This window comes from Manis pentadactyla, chromosome 14 (assembly GCF_030020395.1).
Source record: "Manis pentadactyla isolate mManPen7 chromosome 14, mManPen7.hap1, whole genome shotgun sequence".
Classification (NCBI taxonomy): Eukaryota; Metazoa; Chordata; class Mammalia; order Pholidota; family Manidae; genus Manis; species Manis pentadactyla.
In genome coordinates this window covers 56,136,797-56,163,799 of record NC_080032.1, presented here as the reverse complement: position 1 = coordinate 56,163,799, position 27,003 = coordinate 56,136,797, and the positions used below count along the sequence as shown (strand labels likewise).

Genomic DNA, 27,003 nt, shown 5'->3' with positions numbered 1-27,003 from the left:
TCCAATTTTTACAAATTCCTTTTTTCTTTTTCTTTTCACAAAAGAAAATCCCTAGAGAGAAAGCAACTGGGGTGGAATGAGGGTGGTAGGGGACTAGGATTCCTTCACTTTGTATCTTCTATGCCTAAAACATGATCTGTTTTGGATCATGTATGTGCTCAATAAATACTGAGGAAGATGAAGGAAGGAAGGAGAGGGGAAAGGAGAAAGAAAGGGGGAGAGATGGGCTGCACACCCCTAGTTTCACAGGTAGGTTTCTATTGGCATGCCTTTAGAATAACTAAACTGAAAATATTTCCAAAGACAGAATTTCATGTTTACCTTTAGCTGGGTCTTTACTCCAGATGTTCTGTTTACTCCAGAGGTTCTCTGGCAATAAAAGTACAAATGATTTCCTAATGATGATGATGATGATAAGGGTTAGAAGCCAGTGTGTTACAACATCATTAGCTTATACAAAGCACTTGGCAACTAGATCACCGGGAAGGCATGACTACGGTCTGTTCATCAGACAAGGAGATCATCATCTTTCTCCTAAATGGGTTGATTGACAAGCAGAGCAGTCTATCCAGTGCAGTATGGTGGCCACCCACCAGGCACAGTCATGGCCTGTTCACCCAGCTAAACAGTACAGCCAGGAACCATCCACAGCGGAAGTGTCCCTTTGCTGAGGTGTTCCTAATACTGGGGAGGCCTGCCTGCCACCCCTGGCTATGACACTGATGTTTGCAAACATTTGCAAGGTGCCTCCTAGGTGCTGGCGATCTATGAAATTTGGAAAGGTTAAAGGGGAATCAGGTGCAGGCTATACCTAAAGTAGTTCCCAGTGCATCAGAGGGAAGAGAAGGAGAATAAGTAGGTTTATGTTGCTCAGAGCGGTAGACAAAGGCTGTGAGACAGAGGCGTGACAGTACACCCCCCCGGAGAAGTCAGGTAAGACTTTGAGAAGGTGGTCATGCCAGCTCTCACAGATGCGTAGAAGTGTAGAAGTGACCCTGGGGCCACAGGTAGGGGGCAGCTTGGTGGGTGGAGTGTGAAGTCGCCTGTAGAAAAGAACAGGCATCATTGTGTCAGTGAGAGTGGGGAGGTGTATCCAGTGTCCTGGCTTTGCACACCTGTCACTTGGATCCACCCAGGCTAAGTAGCTATTTATAACAACACTTGTAGGTATTGTTTCATTCAGGGTTTGATGACAAAAGCAAACAATTAGTTAAGAATGAAGGAGCCCTGACAATAGAAGAAGAAACACATGATTTACCACACAACTCCAGCAGTGTGTCCTCTGAGAAAGGCCTGGCATTAATTTCCAATTTCTTATCACAAAGGAAATGTTAGAGTTCTTGGCCATTGGGACTCTGTTACCTCAGATTCCTTTTCTTTTCCTGTTCGAGATCTGCTGGCCCTCATCTGAGTCTCCTGCTGCCTTTGCCCTAGCGCTTGGCACTGTTCCGTGGATCAGAGGCCACAACCCCAGGCCTGCCGCGGTCTACTTCCAAGGTGCCTTCTCATTACTGACCCTTCAGCAACAGTTCTGCCATGGAGAGTGCTGCCTACTGTGTGTGTTATTAACCAATAAAAATGGCTTCTGTCTTTGGAGACACGGTCCTCCATCTTCATGTCCTTCTGTCTCATTTGGGTGTTTAATTTCCAGAGGAGCCGCCTGCGTGTTCTCAGATATTAACAGCCTCCTCTGGTGGGACAAGAAGAGACCACAGTATGTCCTGTTCCTTGGGCTCTGAAAGCAGCTTCCTGAATGGATTTGAGCTGTAAAGATTTTGCCCTTTGAGGCAGAGTTTCCCTTGGGGGAAAACACACGGGTCAGATTCACTTACTCAGCTATGTTTGTGGAGCATGTTCTGTGTACTGGTGTTAACCCAGGTGCGGGAATACTGTGGTAACAACAGACGTCATCCTCGTACTTCTGCACTTCATCACACACCTGCATAATTCTGCAGAAGTTTAAACTCCCACCTTAAATCACTCCATGATGGTCATCGTGTAGGTCACACAAAGGGCGAAATCCAAGAGCAGAATACAGGCAAGCAGCTGTGAGAAATCATGTCTGCCATGAAGTGCTCCGCACACCTGACACAAGTGCCTGGTACATTCTTACTATTTTATTCACTAAACATTTATTAAGCATCTAATATTTATCAAGGATTTGTGTCCCTGCACAGTTGTCCTCAAACTGTAATATACATGTGAGTTACTGGGAAATCTTGTAATAATGCAGATTCTGATTCATTTTGGCGGGGTGATGGGGGTTCAACGGCTCATTGCTGGTCCATGGACCACACTTTCACTTATACTCTGGTGGAAGACAGACAGACAGACCGACAATTAGAGAACAGTGGATTGGTACGCAGGAATCACAGGGTAGCAGAAGAACAGGATGGGGAAACATCATGAGACTGGTCTTGTGAAAATATATTTCTGGCTGCGAGGAGGTGAGAGAGAGAGAGAGACTGCGGACACAGTGTAACAATCCCACCGTGGCTCACACCATAGGGCACATACATCAGGCGGAGCCCGGTGCAAAGTGCTCCCTGGGCTTCTATCCCTGAGTCCCAGTCGCAGCCCTGTGAGGTGGGCCCTTGTGGTGGGCAGAGCAATGTCCCCCAGAGATCCTGGTTCTCAGAGCCTGTGGGTGTGCTAAGGGAGACTGGTCGGATGGACTTAAGGTTGCTTATCACCTGACCTTAAAGCAGGGATAACAGAGTATCCTAGATCACTCAGGTGGTTCCAGTATGATTACAGGGGTCCTTAAGCTGGAGGCGGAAGGGTCAGGGCCAAACTGGTGCCACGACTGGTGCTGTGGGCAGAGCCCGTGGAGAGACAGAAGGGCCCTGAGCCCAGGGGACCCAGCTTCAGGACATCTTGCTTTCAGCCCAGGGGGACCTGGGAGATAATAAATTTGTGTTGTTTAAAGCCACCAAAAAGTAAGGTAATTTGTTACAGAAGCCACAGGAAACTAAAATAGTATCCTTTAGAGAAAAGAAAATGGAGACACAGAGAAGTTCATTAACTTTGTAGTAAGGCTAGATCGGGGTCTGAGCCCCAGATCCACGTCACCTGCATTACAGTGAGGTCCTGGGCTTGACACACAATACCTGATATGAAAGGATTTAAGAGGTGAAGGAATCCAGGGCGACACCAAGGTTTCTGACATCAGCCGCTCTTGGTGAAGTGATAACCACTCACTGACAGGGTTGTAAGAACTGAATGAGTAACAGGCAATTATGGGAAAGGCCTAAAACATATTTGCATTTAATTTGCATACTCAGATATATATAGGCTATGCCGATAGTCAAGCTGAGCTATTATAGTTCCTCCTAGGGAGTAACACCCTCCATAGGACGCCCCTGTGGCTCCTCATCTGAGGGCAGGGAACTCGGAGGTGCGCAGGGAGATGGAAGACACGGAGTGGGAGCTCGTCAACCAGAGTCGGGCCCTCATTCTAAAGAGGACTTCTCTGTGGTGTGAGAAATGTTATTGGATTGGCACTTCTCTTCAAGGTCATGAACGTCCCTCAAAATCAACTTACAAAATATCAAAATCAACTTGTAAATAGCTGCCTATCATTCTTAACTCGCTCTTCTTCAATCCTCAAAACCATGAAGATCTGATGAAGAACCTCCTTTGGGAGAAGTTGTTCAAAGTTCAGAGGAAAATGTCCCTGGGCAGCATGGCTGGTAGCACCTGTCTGAGGGAGGCAGTGGCGCATGGGGGCAAGTCCCCAGGTTTCGTCCCCAGCGACCTGGGCTTTGGATGCTGGTTCTGCTGCTATTGGCATGACCTTAGACAAACACTTAGCCTCTCTGAACCTTCTTTCCTCATTTGTAAAATAAAGATATACATCCTATCCCTTGAGATTATTGTATTAAATGAGTCACATATATAAAGTGCCTAGAACATGAAAGGTGCTTAATCAACATTGACATTTAAAATCAGGAAGGCCTATATTAAAAAAAAATTCTGCCTACTATATGTTTTACCTATTGTAGGCAGTCACTTTTACATAACACATTGTTTTCACCTCAGAAATGTGGCTCAGTCTTGGCGGCTACTTGTCAAGTAAAACAGAAATCTTTCTCAGCTGCCATAGTCAGCTGAGTCACCACACAGGTGCAATTTCTGGGCTCCAAGGCTCTGCTGAGCCTGCCAGAGTGTGTGACAGCTACACTTACACCAGGAGAGCAGAGACCAAATCCCACTGCTCTCCCAGCATCCCTCACCCCAACCAGCTTGCCAGCAAGCATAACTAACCCATGTAAAACAAGTGCCCAGGAGGTCCAGTCTTAAAACAGTTGTACTCAAAGTAGTAAGTTCAACAGGAAACATAAAGTGGAAAAATTAAATCTTTCTCTCCATTCTTGGAGACACACAGATTGCATGTTGTGGGACCAGGATAAAACCTGCTCCTGTAAGACCCAACGGCCTTATTCCGGTCTGCGCTTCCCCCACAGTGAGGAGACGAAGGCCACGGCAGATCGATGCAACAAGCAAGAGGTTTATTGTTATTCCAGCTAGCTGGGGTCCAAGTGTCTGCCCGACACAGCGGGTTTCAACAAGGACCTTGAGCACTCAGAACCAAGGGTTTATATAGCATTTTCAAAACACTTAACTCTTAGTAATTTTCTACAGCTGCACATTATCTTTGCAAGACATACATCCTGGGGTTAAGCAAGAGCAAGATAAGACCACTCCTCAATTGTTAGGGAGGTTCTGCACGATAAGCTTGGTATGTAGGATTAACTGACCAAGGTTAGCTGACCGAAGGCCACAGCTGCCCCCATCCCGGTGTTCATGATTAACTTGTTTTCTAAGGCCTTACTCAGTTCCAGTTTTTTTTCTTTTAAGTCATAACTTCAGAAAACTGCTTCTAGGCCCTTAGGATGGCTACTCTTATGCTAACTTATTCTCATTCTTACACTCCTTGTCTAAATTCCTTCACCACATTGCTCTCTGTAGAGGAAGTCAGGGTGGGGAGGGTGTGGGAAAAAAGAAATTAATGAGCACTTAAGGACACTTCCAAATCTGTGGTGATGGGAAAACAGGATGCTATACAATGTTGTAAAAAAGTCAAAACATTTTAACAGTTAGGAAGTTAAATTTGCCGGCCCCTCCCTGGAGTCTCTGTAGGAAGTGGATAGTAACTTGTCTTGTCAATGGGTTTCAGCCCCAGGCAAGTTCACTATGGATTCAGTGTGACCAAAAAATGACAGTAGAACGTTCTTGGGGCGAAAGGGTTACACCCAACTTTATTCCCGTGGTGGCAGGTCAGTCACTAGAATCCCATCCACTCAGAGTAAGTCTGCATGCAGCTACCCAGTCTCTACCTCTGGGCCTCTCTGCCCCTCAGCCATCTCAGTCTCTGTCCTCAGCACTGCCACCACTCCAACCTCTGCTTTGCTCTCCTGCAGCCTTGCAACCATGCCACCATGTCACCCAGAGCACTGGGCGGAGCTCTTTATATAGAGTTGGTAACAATGTGTTGCCCACACGTGTGTAGTGAGCTAGCCAACCAGGGCCAGGTGAGAATCCTGGCCACAGGAACCTTCACTTTATCCACAAACTCAAGTAGACAGACAGGAATAAAGCGTGTTCTAAAAGGGGCAGCCTTCTTTTACCTCCACCAGTGAGCCTCCATAGATTGACTTTATAAATGTCCATTTGGGAACATGAGAAACATCCTCTACTCAAAACCACTCATTTGTCCAAAAAAGGCACACAGCAGATTTATTGCTCAGAAAAGCTTGTACAGAGTTTGTACTGAGAACAGAGGGAATAGAGAACTAAAAATAGTTTATGCGAGAATGAGAAACAAGTGGCTGGTGAAAGGGTATCTCACAGTGACCCTCCTTACCCAGAATGACTCAGGAGACACAGGCCCACACAAGAGATTGTATTATCTGAAAGAGAGAGTGGCTGCCCCAGAGGGGTTGGGGAGAGAGAGAGAGAGGGAGCAGCAGAGAGAGCAGTGGGGGGGTGGGGGGGGGAGAGAGAGAGAGAGAGAGAGAGAGAGAGAGAGAGAGAGAGAGGGAGCAGTGGGACAGAGCAGAGAAAGAGAGAGAGAAGGAGGGAGAGGGAGAGAGGGAGGGAGAGAGAGAGCGAGAGAGCGAGAGAGAGAGAGCACGTGCAGGGAGAGGGAGAGAGAGCAGGGAGAGCAGGGGGACAGAGAGACAGAGACAAAGAGAGAGAGGGCAGCAGCATTGTGCCTTTTATTGTGGTGGATCCACTAGGCCGGTTGCCTTGGGGTAGGGTCAGGATGTTTAGAGATAAAGGCGGGGTAAGCCCAGTCAAGCCCCAGGCAAGCCCAGGCGTAATTCTCACCTGCTTATGTGCTTGGGACCATGGGGTAAATGGAGGATAAATTACTATATTCTTACAGCTGGGTCTGTATAGACTTAAAAACAAATTCATCCCAGTAAATTTAAAGATATGATTGGCTTTATTAAGTGATTTGTGAATTGCAGCATCCCCTCCAGCATGTAGAGAGATGCTCTGAGGAATTGTACAGAATGGAAGAGTTTTTATAGACATGAGAGTAAAGTTATTAACAAAAGAAAAGAAGGGATTGTTTAAGGCAAAATCATTTTCTCTTAGGGGGACATGCAAGGGGCCTTACAATGCAGATGACTTAATATTTTAGGGCAGATGGGGAAGGCTCTGTGACACCTTATTTTATCAGTGACACTGACCAGAAAATTCTTGACTGACTGTGTTTCTGGGGGAAGTTGAAATGGTACTTGGGTTTAAGTACTAGGCCCTGGTTTGTTGACTCCATGATGGGCCTGTGTCTTTCTTTTTAACAAGACTTATGGTCATGTGATGAAGATAACTCCAAGTTTTGGGGTCAGTTTTACTTACAAATGACCTAGGTTTTCAGAGAATAATGAAAGACTGTGACACATGCATACAGAGGTCGATTCCACTGTTTTCCAAGCACTTCATGCCCACATGTTAAGTAACTATTTATGATTTCACATGCCTCACTTGGAAATACCTCCCAAAAGTGAATATGCTTTGTTTGTTTCTGTATGACTAGCATCTACCAACCGAAGTGCTCAGTAAAGTTCAGATTTAAATCAATATTTGTTAAATAAATGCATGAAAGAAAAACAATACTTTTTGCTAAGTTAAATATCAAGATAATACTTGAAAAAATTATCATGACTTTAAAATTCTGATTCTACATACCTTTCAGCAGAGATATGGCAGAATGATTAAAAATACCAGCTTTATATTTAAGAAATCCTGGGTTCAACCCTGACCCTTAACTCACTGTCCTGAGAAAAATCTGTTAACCTCCGAACTCTCTTCTTTCATCCATATGTTGGGGATGACACAGGAGGTCACAGGAGGTCATCAGAAGGATGTGACTGCTACTGACTCTTGAGCTGGCCCTGGGCAATGGAGGCTTCCAGCCCCTCTGTACCCTTGAAACGTGACTTCTGCCCACCTTTACCAGGGAGGGGGCTACTTTCAAGGACACAGTCTTGAGAGAGCAGCATGTTGTTGAGACCCTCTAGAAGGCAGGCATGCCTAAAGCCAGGTAAGGCTTCTATATAAACTGAGATTCTGTTTGGCTGATGCAGGAATGTCCTATCTTGGGGTGCTCAGGACAAGCCTCCCCTTGCTTATTACACTTACCACCCACCCTTCTGGAGCCTGCTTCTCCTTCAGTCTCTCCCTGCCCTCCCAGGGCCTTTCAGACCCTCACCCCCAAACCCCACGACTCCCAAAGTTGTAAACCAACCCTTTTAGAGTTGTTCTAAGGATGGTGTGAAGCCCTGGCCCCAGGGCCAGACAATAAAAGCTTTCAGAAGGTGCTGCGTATTGCCCTCTGGACTGTTTTCATTTAATTGTCTGAATTTAGCCTCCACAGATGGGCCTTATTAGAGATCTGGTGAGAAATTCACTAACCATTTTCTGTGGTTTAAAAAGTTGAAAGAAAAAAAAATGATGTAATGACTATACAAGAATGTAATACTCTAGCATGTCAAAAATATCAACAAAATTTAAACAAACTATGAAAAGTATTTGTAATACATAAAATATTTAATATTTAAAGACACGAATCAATTAACATGAAAAATGTTTAAATCCTGTAAAAGTGCTAAGCAACATCAACAAAAAATTTACCAAAGAAGAAATTTAAATGGCCAAGAAAACAGAAATTTAAAATAAACCTTTTATATTTACCCATGTTACCAAACCCCCAAATCCAAATTTGCCTCATTCACAGTCAGCCAGCCTCTGAGCCACGGGTTTAAAGCAGAGAAAGCTTTCTTATCAGACGGGCAGCCCGACAAGAAGGCGGGGGACCTTTCTCAAGTCTGCCTTGTCTCCTTGGGCTGAAGAGTGGGTTCACATATGATGGCAAGGGAGTGTGGAGGTCAGGGCAGAAACTGGAGGAGGCTTGGAGCTTCTCAGGATTGTGGGCCATTCCCAGCACCCTGGCACTGCCTGAGGGCTCTCGGCATGGTGCATGTTGACTCCATGTCTGGAATGAGCTCTGCAACTGAGACATTATCCACCATCAGCCCCCTCTCCCCACCTCCACCTTCCTACAACCACCTTCAGAGAAGAGGGCAAAGGACAAGACAAGGTTAACGATTCTTGCAAGGTCCTGCAGCTGTAAGATCACTATGGAGGCAGAACCTAGTGAAGGGGTAAGTGAATAAAGAAATACATGTTTGGGTTTGCCAATAACTGCAGGAATACCTAACAAAACAACAGAATCCTATCTTTTATATATCATATTAGCAAGCAAGAAAGAGAGAGATAGGGAGAGAAAGGGAAAAGAATAAGGGAAGGAAGTGTGGGATAAATGGAAGTTTGCACCCAGAATTTCCCTCCCTATTTGAGTATCAGTAGGTCATGGCAGGGCCAGAGCCAGGGCAAGGGGTGGAGAGCAAACAACCTTCTCTCCTCCACTCTGCTCCTGGTATATGACTGGCCTGCTGCCTGCCCATGGGGTTCCTCTCAGAAGGGGTGGGCAGGGGAAGCAAGCAGCCAGCAGTGGGAGGGGAAGGAGGGGGGTGAGGCAGCTGGTTTGCAAACCCAAGAGAGCTGTGGGCAATAGAAACCCTTTCTCACGACCTGCCTATCCCCTGTCCTCCTTCAGTGTCAGCAAACTCACAGGGAACTTGCCCCAGGTGGAGACCTGCCCTCCCCACTGGAGCCACAGGAAGGAAGGAAGGCTCCAGAGAGGGAGGGAGGGAGGGAAGAAAATATTAAGGTATAGAAATAATACACTTTCAACTGGAGTGACCTATGGCAATACAAATTGAAAGAAGTTTCCTAAAACAATTTTGCATTTCTATGAACAGCTTTATAAAAAGTCATACCTTTTAATAAAGTAGGTGCAACTGTGCAGGAAAAATTCATTAGTCACCTTGAAATAAAGATGAGTTTTATTTGAGCCAGAGCAAGGACTTAGAAGCATGGAAACATGAACTCTTATGGAGAGGAGAAATGTTTCAAGGAGCCCAAGTCTTACAAAGGTTTTTGTATCCTTGGGGAGACAGGCAAGGAAGACAGGGTTTCAGAGCGGCTCTTCTACTCACATAAACTATGTGATGCCAAGGAAAGTGGGTTGAAGGCAGTGTACATCTGGGCGCCAAAGAGCAGTAAGGGGAAGGGTGAGCTTCCTGCTTGTCTTCTGACCTTGAGCAGGAATCTGGACAGCAAAGGAGAAGAGATGTGGTGATGCGTACTTTGTTTAGCTTTAACTTGGTTTTAATTAACAAATGGCATTAGAGAGGACAAAAGTTTAAATTTTCAAGGGTGGCCATTTCGAGACTCCCAGAGTTGATGAAATTTCAACACTTAGGCCTTAGAAATCTTTTTGGTCATTCTTAGTATGGTGATCAGCTTTTCTTTTTATCTACACAATTCTGGAATTTATCCTGAGGAAATAATAAAAAAATACATATTATTTATATATAACATTTATTTCAATGTAATTGAAAATAAGGGGAAAAATTGGTAAAATACAAATGTTGAAACATTACACTTTATTATATGCAACATTAACATAATTTAAAAAACATATATAACATCTTAGGAAAATACTTAAGCTAATGTTCAGAAAAACTGTGGGAAACAAAAACTGGTGTGATTTTTGGAATTTGGGAGATTCTCATGGAATTTTGTGGTTCCAATTCTGTACATATTTATGTCCACTATATATATATGCCATATTTTATTGATTCTAAGACAGACATTTTCACCTTTTGAAACTGGAATCCAGTTAAAATCAATGATGTCTTAAATGCAGTGAACTACTGTTCATTTATGATACTGTTAGAGGCGCTAACAAAGCCTAACTCACTCTATTTTGAATGAAGCTAGGAAGTTAAACCTCTTTCTACATGTTGCTCTCTAACCAGAACTTTCTGAATTTTGGGAATTTTGCCTGGAGCCCCCTGGAAGCCATGGATATGAACATAAGGCAGCAGCGAAGCACACAGCCTTCCTGACCACGGGCAAGTCTGCCATAAGCCACTGATTAACTCCCAGGCCCTGCCTGTCTCCCCTCTGTTCCCCTTTAAAACACTCTTGTTCTGAATGGCCCTGTGGAGATGGTCTTGGGACACACATCTACAGTCTTCCTGCATCACCAGCTTCATGTGAACAAAGCCATCTTTGCTTTTCACCAACTCTTATCTCTCAAGTTTTGAACTTTCGAGTGACAAGCAGCTAGACTTGTGTTGGGAACTGGGCTATGACCTAGTAACAATACTATTTTCTCTCAACCACTTGTTGATGGTATTATGGGTAACTTTTCTTCTTTGTACTTCATTATTTTCATAAATCCACAATGAATGGATGTTTAGTGTCCTAATAGTATTTAGAAAGTAAAGAAATTGTAAAAAATTGACTGCCTGATCGATCACCCTGTGACAGAAGTGCTAACCTGTCAGTGAAGAACCAAAATCAAGCAGTCCAAGGCAAAGGAGAGAGCCTGTGGGGCGGTGTGAGCAGTGACAGCAGACGGCGGTGACGGCTGCGCCCTGGAAGGGAAGGAGACGGGATGTGGGTCTGATTATGTCTCCCCAGCAGGTGTTGGAGTCCTGATCCCTGGACCTGTGAAGTGACCTTATTTGGAAATAGGGTCCTTGCAGATGTCAAGATGAGGTCATTAGGGCAGGCCTTAACAGATATGACTTATAAAAGGGAGCATTCAGACAAAGACACGCTCCCAGGAAGAACATGGTGGGAAATGAAAGTAGAGAACTGGGGGACCATCTACAAGCCTCGGAGCACCAGAGGCCATGAGGAGCCCGGCTGGCTGCTGTTCCTTCATCTTCACCCCTCACTCCCATCCCAGGCGGTCTGACTGCTCTGCAGCCCTCAGAGTCAGCATGACCTCCTCTGGCCAAATCCAGTGGCCACTGCTTCTGTCCTCACTGCTCTTCTGCAAACACTCAGGGATTTCAAAACAGCCGAGCACCGCCCCCTGGGGCACCTTCTCTCCGGGGCACCTCTTCCCCAGGGCACCTCCTCCCAGGAGGACTCCCAAAGCCCAGCTGCTGTGTTCCTGCCCTCCACGTCCCTCCAAGGCCTCATCACACCTTTGCAAGCCCCCCTTCTGTTTGCACTGGAAATGTTGCCATGCCACCAAACTCTGTTCTCTTTCTAACATTATTGAGGTATAATTTACATATCATAAATTCATCCACTTTAAGTGTACAATTCAATGTTTTTAGCATATTACAAAGTTTTGCAACTATCACCACACTCTAGTTTTAGAGCATGTCTGTTGTGCCGTAAGATCCCTCCTGTTCTTCACAGCTAATTCTGGTTCCCACACCGATCAACTTTCTCTTCGTACAGATTTGCCTCTCCTTTTCTCTTTGACATCTCCCCATTAGTGATTTCACTTAAGCCTGCACTTTATAGACCATCTCTACACCCAGGATAAGCAGCTTTATGTCAGTAGTCCCAATTTCTCTCCCGGATTCCAGATTCACATAAACTATGGCCGCTCAAGGTCTCTACTTGGATTTTTAATAGGCATTTCAAATACTTCTATACAGGATTGTTGTTTCTTTATTCCACATGATATAGTGTCTTAGAGCATGGTATGTAGCCAGACATCCAGAGTTTGAATCTTGGCTTGATCTTAGGTAAGGAATTTAATCTTTCTGTGCCATAATTTCCTCATCTATAAAGTGGAGTTTAATATGGTACCTTTCTCATAGGACTGTTAAGAGAATTAAGCAGATTAACATTTTTAAAGCATTTTAAACAGAACCTGCCATGTAGTAAATCAAATTTTATGGCACATTAAGAGTCACTTGGGGCAGCTTTTAAAAATCCAAATGCCTAGCCTACACCCCATATCAATTGAATCAGAGTCCCTGGAGGTGACACCCAGACATAGGTATTTTTTTTATTCCCACATAATTTCATTGTGAGGCTGAGGCTGAGAGCCAGGGTGGTAAGAGCTATAACAGTTGCATTAAATAAGTAAACCTCCTGCTCTTCCCCATGTTCACAAATCTGTACCTGACATGATTGTCACTTGCTCACAGCATCCACAAACATTTTTTCTTGTGGAAAGGAGGCAAATCTTTTTCAGGAACCAGATGGCCATGTGCTTATGGGACGAGGCCCCTTCCTGTCTCCAGGGGATGGCTCATGGGTGGTCGGCCAGTCGCAGCGGTCCCTCGCGCACACCGCAGGTCGGTCAGGTGCGGCGGGGTGATACGGTTCAGTCAGCAAACATCTGTGGATGACAGGGTGGGGCTCTGGAGAAGGTTTTCTGCTCTGAGTGGATGAGCTGCGCCCGTGTCCTCCCCTGTATCCGTTGCCCTACCTGCCTGCCCCGGGGAGAGGTGCTGCAGGTGCTGCAGCTGCCACACCCGAGGCAGCCACCTTGTGAGTAGAGTTCATCTGAGGGAGAGAAAAGACGAAAGAATGCCCTAGACTCTGGGTGACATTGTTGAGCCCCCACACCCCCCACCCTCCATCATTCTGCCTCTGGGCTACGTGTTACATGGAGACTGAGGGAGTTCCCAGCAATGACCGAGCTTGGTGGGACACAGAACTCGTGCCCAGCTCCGGACCCCTCTGTTGCACCGGAGTTCCCACTCTGCGGGCTGAGGCTTCCTCAGCGCTGTGCTGCGCCTGAGGCTCTTTCTCCCTGGCGCCCTCCCGGCCACCTTGCTTTCCCGGGCGTTGGACCGTCACCTCCGCCTGGGCCCCAGCTGCCCGCTCCCTCTCCCTGTCCCCTTCGGGGGCTCTATTCCCAGTGAGGGGCTGTGCCTCTGACTCTTGGCATCCGCCGGGCTGTGTCTGGCGCCTGCGATCCTCTGTGTGTGTGTGGGTGGGTGGGGGGGCGGATGGGAGAGAAGCTGCGGGGCCCTTGCGAACAGCAGTGGCGGGGGCGGCGCAGAGCCGGGCGCCGCCTCCCTGGGGTCTCCTCCGCCGCCTTCTCTTCCTTCTCCCTCGCTGGGGCTTCGCATGGATACGCGTAAATCTGATGTTCTTTCCTTTGGACTCCTGCGTTTGCTTCCACATTCCTTCAGCTGCCACACTGATTTTCCTGTTGCTGACACAAAGCCGTCCACAAAGCTCTTGGCATTTCCTGAAAAAGGAAAGAAGAATTCTCTCTCATCACAAGAGTATCTCCGGTCCCTTGGCAACCCCAGAGCTGCCCTCGGGAAGCGGCCTCCGAGCAGAGGGCTACCTTGCCTGGAGCTGGCCTTGCTGGGCTCCCCCGCGGTGATCTTCCTTTCATAGATGCTACTTGGTTCTCAGTATTGTCTCCTTGGTTTTTGCTCCCAGATACCCCTATTCCACTACCCTGTACGTCTTCTATTCTATCCTTGGTTGATGAAATGGAAAGAGCAAAGATTTTGAAGCTGGACTTGAGTTTGCATTCTTACTCGGCACTCTTTGAGGTATCTGCCTTTGGAGCATATGACTCCATGTGACACGTATAGATGACATACAATGTGCCATGTGCCTGGCAGAGTTCACAGCGTGCAGTAGACACTCCATAAATGTAATGCCCTCTCTGAGGAGCGCCTGTTTCTACCGGGTAGCATTTGCTCTCTGAACTTGACTTCATAATTACTATTCTTCATGCTCTTTACCATAATTACCCATTCTTTTTATGTTTGAGGCCTTGCACCACCCCCCACCCAACCTGTCTGCCACCCACTTCCTTGCATAGCTACATTCATACTGGAACTTTACAGTTCCCCACCTGGCTCTCAGTCAGAATGTCCCATTTTCTTCCCTCCAAAATGAGGAAACTATGATGACACCATAATTAACAATGTGGTACTAAGGAGGTGGTGGATCCACTGGTATGCTGAAGCCAGTTTACACTGGCTTGCAAGAACAAATTGTTAAATTTTCAGGAAAAATTTGCAAGCTGGTTGCTCAACACAGGCCACTATTAAAAACTAAACTACTATTAAAAAATAAATGTATAAATTAAACTTAAAACTAAATTAATTATATTAAAAATAAAGATGATATTCAAAACTCACCACTTTCAAATTATTTTACTGCATTGCATTATTATCTGTCTCTTAGGGTTTTCACACTCACAGTAAATGTATTAAGTATGCTGAGCTACTACACACGGACATATTGGTGGTGTGTTCCTCTCTCTCAGTCCCATGCTCAGTGGAGACACAGTGGTGGCTGGAGAGCAGCTGGGATGGGAACATTCACACCACAGAGCTGGGCAAATGTTACAAATCAGGTGTCTTTTTTTTTTCAGATCCAGTTATTAAACATTTACAATATATCATTCAGTGGGTCATTTTGAATATAGTCCAATAATAATCACCAGATTTATGAAAATAGCTGAAAACACAAGGTATCGGATATCCTGACCTGGCCCCTTGCAGTTTCCTTGAGGGCATCAGGCTCTCTCACTCCTCCATGTCTTTCCTGTTGACTGAAATACTTGGTCAGTAAATGATTAAGTCAGTGTTCCTCTTCTTAGCAACCATAATATTCTGTGCTTGTTTCACTGGGTTCATCACATTATAACTGTTTGTCTTCCCCAACAAGGTAGTATTCTCCTCAATGGAGGGATTGTGTCTGCTCAAACCTGGTGCTCCCATAGGTCTGTTCAGAGTGGGCACTCGACACAGGTTTTGAATCATTAACTTGTTTGTAGCAATAGTTCTCAAACATTTGGTCCCAGGATTCCTGTACATTCTTAAAAATAATTGGAGATCCTTAACAGCTTTTGTTTGTGTGGGTTATATCTGTTGATATTTACTGTATTCAAAATTAAAACTGAGAAATTTTTTAATGCAAGAATACACAAGCACACATTCAACTTGCTGTCAGAGTAATGATATCATCACTTTTTCTGCCTTTGGAAAACTCCAATAATATGCATGAGAGGATGAGAGTGAAAAAGAAAATAATATCTTAGTATTGTTATAAAAATAGTTTTGAACCCATGGACCCTCAGAATAGATCTCAGGAATCCAGTGAAAGGATTTCAAGGACCGCCTGAAGGGTCTCAGCATCCCTAACCCACACTTTGAGAACTACTGCCTAATAGTAATTCGTCATCTGAACAAACTGATTAAAAAACAAACCACTCTGTCCTGGTTACAGTGGACATAGCAAAAAGGATGATGATTTAGGTTTTAGCATAGCAACTAGGTTCCAGTGGGGTCTTTGAGAAGAGGTGGAGTTGGCAACCATTTGATATGTATCATTGTTTTGTGGATTACAAAATGGGATTTTGTAAAGCCATACCATGGTACTAAATATATTAACCAAACACATTTTTGTTAGAACGTCTCTAAGCTAAGAATTCTTTTTTATACAGGTTACTTGCATTATTGAGCAACTGATATTTAGTATATATCTTATGACTCGCATTGCTTTTCCACAATGCCCATAGTAGCACTAACTTTAAAATATTTCAGATGAACAACACACTTGATCAGATAGACTTAACAAATATATATAGAACATTCCACCCAAAAGCAGCAAGATATACATTTTTCTCAAGTGCACATGGAATGTTCACCAGAATAGATCACATATTAGGACACAAAAAGTGCCTCAATAAATTTAAGAAGATTCAAATTTAATCAAGCTTCATTTCATATCACAATGTTATGAAGCTAGAAATCAATTACATGAAGAAAATAAAAACCCACAGACACATGGACTCTAAACAACATGCTTCTAAATAATCAATAGATCAATGAACAAATCAAAGAAGAAATCAAGCAATACATGGAAACAAATGAAAACAAAAATACAGCAGTTCAAAATATGTGGGATGCTGTAAAAGCAGCTCTAATATGGAAGTACATAGCAACACAGGCTTATCTCAAGAAATGAGAAAAACCCCAAATAAACAGTCTCACAACTAAACTCACAACTGAAGAAAATAGAAAAAGAAGAAAAAAATGAAACCTAAAATTAATAGAAGGAGGGACATAATAAAGATCAGAGGAGAAATAAATAAAATAGAGGAGAATAAAAAAAATGGAAAAAATTGAAACTAAGAGCTGGTTCTTTGAGAAGACAGACAAAATAGACAAACCCCTAGCCAGACTTATCTGAAAAAAGAAAAAAAGAGAGAGGACACAAATAAACAAAATAAAAAACAAAACAAAAAAAGGAATAGTTACAACATGCCACAGAAATACAAAGAATTATTAGAAAATTCTATGAAAATTCTATGCCAAAAAATTGGACAACCTCGAAGAAATGACCAAATTACTAGAAAAGTACAACTTTCAAAGACTGACCAGGGAAGAAAAGAATCTGAATGGACCAATTACCAGTAACAGAGTTGAATTGGTAATCAAAAAGCTCCCATCAAACAGAAGACCAGGTATAGATGGCTTCACAGCTGAATCCTACCAAACATTTAAAGAAGAGCTAATACCATCCTTCTTTTTTTAAAATTTTTTTATTGAAGGGTAGTTGACACACAGTATTACATTAGTTTCAGGTGTACAACACAGTGATTCAACTTTATATACATGATACATGTATTTATATACATTTAGATACATGATTTATATACATGATAATTTTAGGTACCAGCTATCACCATACCAAGTTGTTACAATATTTGGACTATATTCCTTATGCTATACATTACATCCCGGTTACTTATTTATTTTACAATTGGAAGTGCATGTATATATATATATATATATATATATATATATATACTTTTTTTTTGTGAGGGCATCTCTCATATTTATTGATCGAATGGTTGCTGACAACAATAAAATTCTCTATAGGGGGGTCAATGCTCAATGCACAATCATTAATCCACCCCAAGCCTAATTTTCATCAGTCTCCAATCTTTTGAAGCTTAACGAACAAGTTCTTACATGGAGTACAAATTCTTACATAGTGAATAAGTTACATGGTGAACATTACGGGGGCAGTCATCACAGAAGCTTTCGGTTTTGCTCATGCATTATGAACTATAAACAGTTCAAATATGAATATTCATTTGATTTTTATACTTGATTTATATGTGGATACCACATTTCTCTCTTTATTATTATTATTTTTAATAAAATGCTGAAGTGGTAGGTAGATACAAGAAAAAGGTAGAAAACATAGTTTAGTGTTGTAAGAGATCAAATGTAGATGATCAGGTGTGTGCCTGTAGACTATGTGTTAATCCAAGCTAGACACGGGTAATAAAACATCCACGTATGCAGAAGATTTCTCTCAGAACGGGGGGGTGGGAGGTTCTAAGCCTCACCTCTGTTGATCCCCATTTTCTCACCTGATGGCCCCCCTGCGACTGTGCCTGTCTTAGGTTGTTCCTCCCTTGAGGAATCTTACCCGTCTCCGGCTAACCAGTCATCTTCCGGGGCCATACAGGGAAATGTAAAGTTGATCAGTGAGAGAGAAGCCTTATTGTTTGAAAAGGTTAGCTTTTTACTTCTTTGCATATTTATGCCCTGTGGCTTCTATGCCCAGTATTTGTCTTGAGGTGTCTTTACCCCTTGGAAGAATTATGATACTCGGTAAATTCGATATATGGCACGAATTCTATTTAAGGGTTGTAATTAGGAAGGAAGAAGAAAAGCTATAGAGGTAGCAGGCGGAAGAAAACATGGGAAGATTGATTATTTCTTTGACATACCTTCTTGTAGAGTAACTTCAGCATGTATAGTTTTTAAACTACTAAGTAAATTGTGCACACACATTAACATAATAGGAGTATAGTTACATAACCAAAGCATACCTGTAATTACCAGCCATCTCCAGTGAAACCAAGAAAACCAGTTAGGCACCTTAGGCATTTGTGAAAACTTATCTATGATATGGTGGATAATGTCCAACTGAACTTGAACAGTCTGAGAGAATTCAGATAAATTAAAACAACCCATTCCTGGGGACTGTTCACATCCCACATGTTCTTTTAACAGTAAATAGTCTGTAGTTGTAAGATTTTAGAGTGCTACAATTTGCACTTCTCCTAATTCTTGTTTGAGTTCCAACCGTATAGATCCAGTCAAATTTGTTGTTTTACTGTATGCACAGGCCAGCTTAGATATCTCCTTCTTCATTCCCATGGCAAGTCCAGGAATTGGTGGGATGAGTGCATCTACACCTGTAGCAGTGCGTGAATCTTTGTTGGGGTTTTTTTGATGATCATCTTCTGGCAAGAGTCCTCCCGAGAGTGCTGATGTTGAAAGTTCTTTTTCATATCGTAATACCATCCTTCTTAAGTTTTCCAAAAAGTAGAAGAGGAGGGAATACTTCCAAACTTATTCTATGAGGCCAGCATCACTCTAATACCAAAATTAGACATACACTATAAATAAAGGAAAAGAAAATTAAAGACCAATGTCCCTGACGAACAGAGAAATAAATAACCACAACCAAATATTAGCAAACGGAATTAAAAAGTACATCAAAAGGATCATCCATCATAACCACATGGGATTTATTACAGGTATTCAAGGATGGTACAATACTTGTAAATTAATCCATATGATGTACCATATTAACAAAAAGGATAAAAACCATATGATCATCTCAGTAGATGCTGAAAAAGCATTTGACAAAATCCAACATACATTCATGATAAAAGCTCTCAACAAAAAGGGTATAGAGGGAACATACCTCAACATAATAAATGCCATATACAATAAACCCACAGCTAACATCATGCCCAAATGGTGAAAAGCCAAAAACTTTTCCTTTCAGATCAGGAACGAGACAAGGATGTCCATTCTCACCACTTTTGTTTAACATTGTACTGGAGGTTCAAGCCACAGCCATAAGTCAAGAAGAGATTAAAGGCAACCAAATTAGTAAGGAAGAAGTAAAACTGTCATTATTTACAGATGACTTGATACTATATATAGAAAACCCTAAAGACTCTATCAGAAAAACTATTAGAACTACTAACTGAATTCAGCAAACTTTCAGGATACAAAATTAATACATAGTAATCTGTTGTATTCCTCTATACTAACAATGAAGTAGCAGAAAGAGAAATCAGGCAAACAATTCCATTCACAATTGCATCAAAAAGATAAACCCTAGGAATAAACCTAAAGAAGCGGGGGAAAGACCTGTATTATGAAAACTAAGACATTCATGAAAGAAATTGAAGAAGGCACAAATAAATGGAAATCTATCCTATGCTCATGGATAGGAAGAATTGTGTTAAAATGGCCATCCTGCCTAAAGCAATCTACAGATTCAATGCAGTCCCTATTAAAATACCAACAGCATTTTTCAATGAACTAGAGCAAATAATCCTAAAATTCATATGGAACCACAAAAGAAACCAAATAGCCAAAACAATTCTGAGAAAGAGGAACACAGCTGGGGATATTATGCTCCCTGACTTCAAGCTATACTACAAAGCTACAGTAACAAAAACAGCATGGTACTGGCAAAAGAGCAGACCCATAGATCAGTGTAACAGAATAGAAACCACACATATATGGTCAATTAACATATGATAAAGAAGGCAAAAATATACAAAGGGGAAATGACACTCTCTTCAATAACTGTTGTTGGGAAAACTGGACAGCTGCATGCAAGAGAATGAAACTGGATTACTGTCTAACTCCATTTTACAATCCATTTTGACTTTATAAAGGTAAAGTTGAAATGTACTGAAGACCTAAATGTAAGACATGAAACCATAAAACTGTTAGAAGAAGATGTAGGCAAGAATCTCTTGAACACAAGCATGAGCAATTTTTTTCTAGACAAATCTCCCTGGGTAAGGGAAATAAAATTGAAAAGTGGGACTATATCAAACTAAAAAGCTTCTGTTCAGCAAGGGACACCATCATCAGAACAAAAGGCAGCCTACAATATGGGTAATATATTCATAAATGATTTATCTGATAAGGAGTTAATATCCAAAATATGTAAAGAACTCATATGACTCAACAACAAAAAAACAAACAATCCCATTAGAAAATGGGTGGAGGACCTGAACAGACACTCCTTCAAAGATTCTTCTGTTGGCCAAATACAGATGGCCAATAGGCACGTGAAAAGTTGCTCCACATCAGTAACCATCAGGGAAATGCAAATCAAAGCCGCAATGAGATTATCACCTCACACCAGTCAGAATGGCCACTATCCAAACAACAAGAAATAACAAGTGTTGGCAAGGATGTGGAGAAAAGGGAACCCTCCTACACTGTTGGTGGGAATGTCAATTTGTGCAGCCACTGTGGAAAGCAATATGGAGGTTCCTCAAAAAGCTAAAAATAGAAATACTACATGTCCCAGTAATTCCACTTCTAGGAATTTATCCAAAGAAAACAAAATCCATGATCAGAAGATACATGAACTCTCATGATTATTGTCACATTATTTACAATAGCCAAGATATAGAAGCAGCCAAAGTGTCCATCAGTAGATGAATGCATAAAGAAGAGGTGGTGCATATACAGAGTGGAATATTATTCAGCCATAATAAGAAAGAAATCCTGCTATTTGCAATAAAATGGATGGATCTGGAGGGTATTATACTAAGTAAAATAAGCCAGGTGGAGAAAGACAAATATATGATTTCACTTATTTGTATAATCTAAAAACAAAACAAAATGAAAAAAATAGCAGTAGATTCACAGATACTGAGAAAGGACTGGTGGTTACCATGGGGGAGGGATTTGGGTAGATTAAGTGGTGGGGAGGTGGATGGGAATAAAGGGGCACAAAATTCTCAATCATATAAGTTGGTCGCAGGGATTGTAGTACAGCATGGAGAATAAAGCTGATGATTCTGAAACATCTTTCTATGTTCACAGATAGTTAGGTTGAGGATTTAATAATGGGGGGAACTGGTGAACCACCGTATTGTATACTTGAAACTAATATAAGATTGGATATCAACTATACATCAATTAGAAAAAAACAGTTAATGACATTTAAAAAAAAATCCTTCAGCTGTAAGGACCCCAGTCTTCTGTCACACATTCTGACAATGAAAAGAAGGGGTCAGGGAATGGAGTCTCCTGTGGTTTTCATTTGAGTCACAAGACTTTTCTGATTGAAGCAGTGTTGTAGCCATGTAATCTGATCTTTCTGTACATTACTGCAATAATTTCCATGAAGAGTTTGTGTTATCCAAAACTGGGACTATAAAAATCTTGTTTCCTGTATCTAAATGATATCCAAATACTTATGTTACCAAAGTGCTTGAATTTTTCTCATGCTAAGAATATTTTGTGTTTATTATTTCTAATGAACAGTGTCAGGTAAAGTACATGAACTTCAGGTTATTCAATTTTATTTGAGTAAATTTATTCTAATAAATTTGTTGAGAAGTGAAGAAGGATGAAATGGGGTAAAACAGATATATTTAGAACGTTTTGGAAGCCTATGGGCAACCTCACGGTGATGTGGCAGAGGCTACCCTGCAGCCCACCATGAAGCTTTCCCCATCAAGCAGTGTGTGGTGAACCACTGCATATTATAAGAAAGTTTCAAAACATGTTGGCAGTTTTTTGTAATAAAGGAGTTGATTAGTAAGCCTTTCTCATTGAACAAATGTTTACTGAGCCCTTCTGTGTGCCAGGTATTGCTGGGGGACCCAGCAGTGAACTCCCCTGCCCTGGTGGGGAGACAACAGGCCAAGCACAGGTAGATGCCATGGTGTCAGGTATGAAAAGGGCTATGCTAGAAATGACACGGGCTAGAATGACGGACTTCTGGGAGCTGCTCGCTTAACTGAGGTGATCAAGGAAGCAGTGAAGTAAGAGCATCTGCCCATCTAAGGAAGGAGAGTGTCAGAGGGGTCTGCAAAGTGCATGTGGAGTGTGTGACATGGCCCATGGCAGCTTGTCTGAGGGGCACTGAGGCCCATGTGGCCACAGTGCAGTGAGCAAAGGAGAGAGAAGGCATAAACTGGAGAGGCAGCAGGAACCAGGCTTACATGGGGGGGATTTTGGATTTTATTCCAAGTGTGGTGGGAAGCCAGTGGGAGGTATTTAGTAGGCAGTGACCTGATTTGATTCAGGAAATTCTTAAGGACAAACTGAGGACTTTCTAAGTGGATATTGTGTTATCCTGGGAGGTTCATGATACTCCAAGGACTTGTAGAGTCTTTTTAATACAAGACACATCCAAAGAAGGAAGATGGGGACATGGGCACAAATGGGAGCAAGAAAATGAAAATGTTCCCTCTTATGGCTTAGGAACCAGCCATGTGATAGGAATAGACAGGTGAACAATGATATATACTGAGTTAGCTTTCAGGCCCACCTTCTATAACTGAGGACAATAATCAAATGAGAAATGGTATATAGTTAATATTAGACACTTTAAATTTTCTTTTCTGATTTTAATAAAAATATCTGTCATAAGAAATTTAGAAAGTAGAGAAAAGTAGAAATAAGAAAATGAAACCATTTATAATCACATAGGCCATAAAAACTCACCATTAAAATGTGGGTGTGCAGTCTTTTCTTCAATACACATTTATACTAATGAGAGAGGACGGGCTTTTGTAAGTTGCGAGTTCTTTCCCTTCCCTTTGAAGTACTATAGAACTGATACCATGCTCAGCATTTAATGCTGTAGTACCGGTGAAACAGCACAGGACAGTGTTTGCCTGGTTATTCCAGTAACTAGAGCCTTGGAATGACACACAAGGTGATGTGGCCAAACACAAGTGCCCTTTTTCCTGCCAGCACCTGAACAATGGAAGCTCATTCCCAGGGGACAGTTTCAGAAAGACTGGACCCAGCCGTGCTTTCCAAGCTCCTTCTCAGTTAGGAGTCGCTGTCACCTCTTTCTCCCGGGCTTTAGGTTCTGAAGTGTGAGAAAAGCAGCTTTGTTACAAGGGGAGGCCTATGAGAGGGGCTGCCAGTGCAGGTAATTGCAGTCCAGGGAGCAGTGGAGGCTGGCTCTGCTCAGTCCAACACTGGGAAGGACCTGCTTCCCTTTAATTCTGATGCCTCATCTAGTCATCCAGACCTGGCCTACCTTCCTTGGAGACAGAACCAGAGGAAGTCGATCATCTCATCTCCAAAGGAAAGAGTATTTGCCCCCCATCTGCTAATAGAATCACATCTGGGAACCAGGGTAAGGAGAGTGAGGCATTAAGGTAAAGGAGGGTCAGAAAACTCCCTGATCAAGATAAATAGTAGTTAAACATAATATTTATCTTAAAAATACTGATTAATGTACAACAATTTATCATTAAAAAAAAATCAAAATCAAAAATTTTTCCTTTTGCCTCAGGTGCCAGTATACTGGTTAGGTGACCACTGTAACCAGTCCTCACTGAGCTTCTTGAACTAGGCCCAGGAATTTGCATTTTATTAGGCTCCCCAGCGATGCTTATCCAGGTAGAGTTAGAGAAGTTCAGAAAAGATGACCTCTGAAGTTGCACATGACTTTTGTGACGTTCCAGTGACATAGTCATTGGTGGTCTGGGGGGTGTTTGTCTAAATATAAAACAATAAAATAGTCACCTGATGCCAAGGGCAAACAGAGATGTGCGTGCACGCACATACATACACACACACACACACACACACACACACACACACACACACACACGCACACACAGAGTGACTGGTTGAGGTTGCGGGGAGGGAAACTTTTACTCCAAGCCCATCTTATATTATTAAATTTTGTCTCAAGGCAGCTAACAGTGCAGTAAGGTTCTGATGCAACAATTTGCCTGTGTATTGACTGTTGATTAATCAGTATTATTGAATGCCCAATAGTCCAAAGGGCACCAAGTGCCAAATAATACAAATGTGAAAAACAGCAAGTCAGAGAGTTTAATCACAGCCTTCCTACCTGAACAATGAAAATATACCCACTGATGGATCTTAACTCCAACCCAGAATTTTACTATGAGGCACATTTATGTATTCATAGCCCTTTACCACTGAGGATCATGAATTTTTCTCCTATAATTGTTCCTGTACAACTTTTTCCTACAGTTGTCCTATAGTGTCACGGATTCTGCTACACCCCCCAGGTCTCCCCTCATGAGCCAAAGGATGAGTTCCCCACAGCTCTTGGGAATTTGTTGTCTGACATCACTCAGCTGCCAGCTCCTTGGAGAACTGCCATGGCAGAAGGAAGCCACCTTGCCTACAGTCACTCTCCCTGCCAGGAGCAGTCTCTGTTGAATGACTGGCTATCTTGCCCCAGTTCGGGAGAACTCCAGAAGGCCATGTCAGCATCAGAACTTCTAGCAGATCAGCTGAGGACCTCTCCTTCTGCCCAGCCCTGCTTATTTCCCTTCCCCTTACCACTGTGGACCCAGAGGGCATCCCTAATAAGTTCCTTATTTGCAAATCTGCATCTGGGAGTTTGCTTTCCAATGAGCCTAGGCTGCTCTCCTGGTGGAAGCCCCACACTACTGATTGGATCATGTAGTGGCACACTTAATGTATGGAGAAAGAATTGCCACAAGGGAACAAATGTGATTCAACCAGTAAATTCTGCTAATCACTGGCACTAAGATCATCGACACTCTACATGAGGAAGTCCTTACCGAGGAGGTAACACAGAGAAAGTAAGGTCTGGGTTGGAAGTAGGGTTTATCCAACCACACACAACCTGGCATAGGTGGGTTAGGGAACCAGAGTTATTGCCAGGGGCACTAAGGCTATATAGCCAGGATAGAACCAGGCATCAATCTAAGGGTGAGACAAGGAAGAAGATAGAACAAGGAGCCAAGCTGATCCTTGAGAAAATAGGACGTTGAGCAGAATCAGGTGTCAGACACAATGGAAGGCGCATGGCTCAGAAATAAGCAGCACCGACGCTGGGGTCAGTGCGGCCGCTTCATCTCTGCCCTGAACCACCTCCCAAATCTTCATCCCCTTTCCCTACACCCATCTCAAATTTCCCTGCATCAAAATCTCACCCATTAAAAATGACAGTGGGGATTGGCAGGTGGAAAATGTGATGGCAAAGAGAGGGCTACAAGCCCCCTTAATGTCTGATTTTAACCACACACACATTCACTCTTCATACATTTTCCACTCCAGAAACACCAGCTGCTCCCCCATACACATTCTAGGGTGTCTTATGATCACACAACAGCAGAACCCTCCTATCGCAGGTATGAGCAAGTAGAACAGGCTGTGGGAAAAGCCACTCTGCCCCCTCTACTGAGGGGTGGAGGCAGTTCAGTGGGCAGCTCCCCCAGCAGCCTGTGCGGGCAGGGCCCGCCGCCTGGGGGAAATGGGGACAGATTCCCTCAGCCCACGATCCTCATTTGCAGTCTCGATGGGTTCACAGCTGGAGAGGCGGTGGTATGACTCACCTGGAATGCAGGCTCATGGCCCGAGCTGGTGGGTGACAATAGAGTTGGAGGTTAGTCTGTAGTTAAACTGTGCCAGGGTAGGAACGGTACTGCTAATCCTAATTCTGAGATACCACAGGGGAGCCCCAAATATCTTACAGTGCGACTAAAAATGTTCAAAATTCATTGCTCTTAACTTTTATTCAATTTAAAAATACCTCTTATAGGCCATGTTGAAAAGGAAAATTTGCCCCTCCAGGTTCTTCCCATGCCTGAGAATCAAATGGACATGAGAAAGATGAGCAGGAGAAGATCAAATTTAATTTTGTACACATGAGAACCCCACATGCATGAGATGTTCAAAGCAGGGCCAAATGCGGTGTGCCTGCCGTCCTGAGCTAAGGAATAGGGCGGGTGCCTGGGCTTCAAAGGGGAGGCGGCTGACTCACAGGGTAAGTAAGAGCAGAGGCTTGGTGATTAGGTGCCTGCCTACAGATGGGTCACTCAGATAAAATTTATCTCCGGTAATAGCCCTTATTTTGGAAAAGACGCCAGTTTAGACTATTCTAGGTAGTTAAGGAAGAGGCATAGACTTCTCTTGAGCCCCCCACAGTCTTGATTGCTCAAAATAGTTCATATGCCAAAGTGGCATGTTTTCAAGAGGCTTGTTCTGAACCCCTTCAGTCACATGAGAGTTTTAGAAAAGGGAGCCGCGTTTGTCCGGAGGAATAGATCCCAAATGCGCCCTCCCTGCAGGTCCACCGTGATTCTTCCCCTGTGATTCTGGACTCAGAGAAGATGAGGAATCACTAAGCTAAGGTTTCCAAAGCTGGTGTAGACCCCTTTCCCAACTCACAAGACGAATGCCGTGTCATACTGATGTCGGGGTTCTTGTTTGCGGAGCCGAAGAATGAGCTTCACAAACAGTCAAGGTAGGAGAGCAAGGTACAGGCTTTTATTTAGAGATACAGTGAAAGGACAGAGCTCCCGGCTCACACCAGGAGGGGACAAGAGAGTCCATAGTGGTGTGTTGTCTAGGGGTTTTATAGCTGGTTGAGGATTTTTCGAGAACATGAAAAAACTTAGGGGTGTGGACTTGTTAAGTGGTCCCTGAATATTAAAAATTAACTTAACATAAGGAATTTCCAGCCTTGATTTCTCCCTGGGACACCGGCGCCTTGGTCTGGGAGCCTATCAAAAGGCTGCCTGCCCAGCCCCCAAGGTGGGCTGAGGTATTGTCTACTTGCTAAAGAATCTTGCCTCTT

At 43.1% G+C, this 27,003-nt stretch overlaps 1 protein-coding gene across 1 annotated transcript; it reads right to left on the bottom strand.

Annotated features, from left to right (window-relative positions):
- Nucleotides 1–13,005: 13,005 nt before the first annotated feature.
- LOC118922810 (uncharacterized) lies at nucleotides 13,006–14,322 on the bottom strand. The gene is made up of 2 exons (XM_036905965.2): nucleotides 13,902–14,322; nucleotides 13,006–13,600 (listed from the first exon to the last, which is right to left on the bottom strand). The coding sequence occupies exons 1-2, from the start codon at nucleotides 14,084–14,086 to the stop codon at nucleotides 13,006–13,008; spliced, it is 780 nt and encodes a 259-aa protein (XP_036761860.2). The 5' UTR covers nucleotides 14,087–14,322.
- Between the last annotated feature and the right edge of the window lie 12,681 nt (nucleotides 14,323–27,003).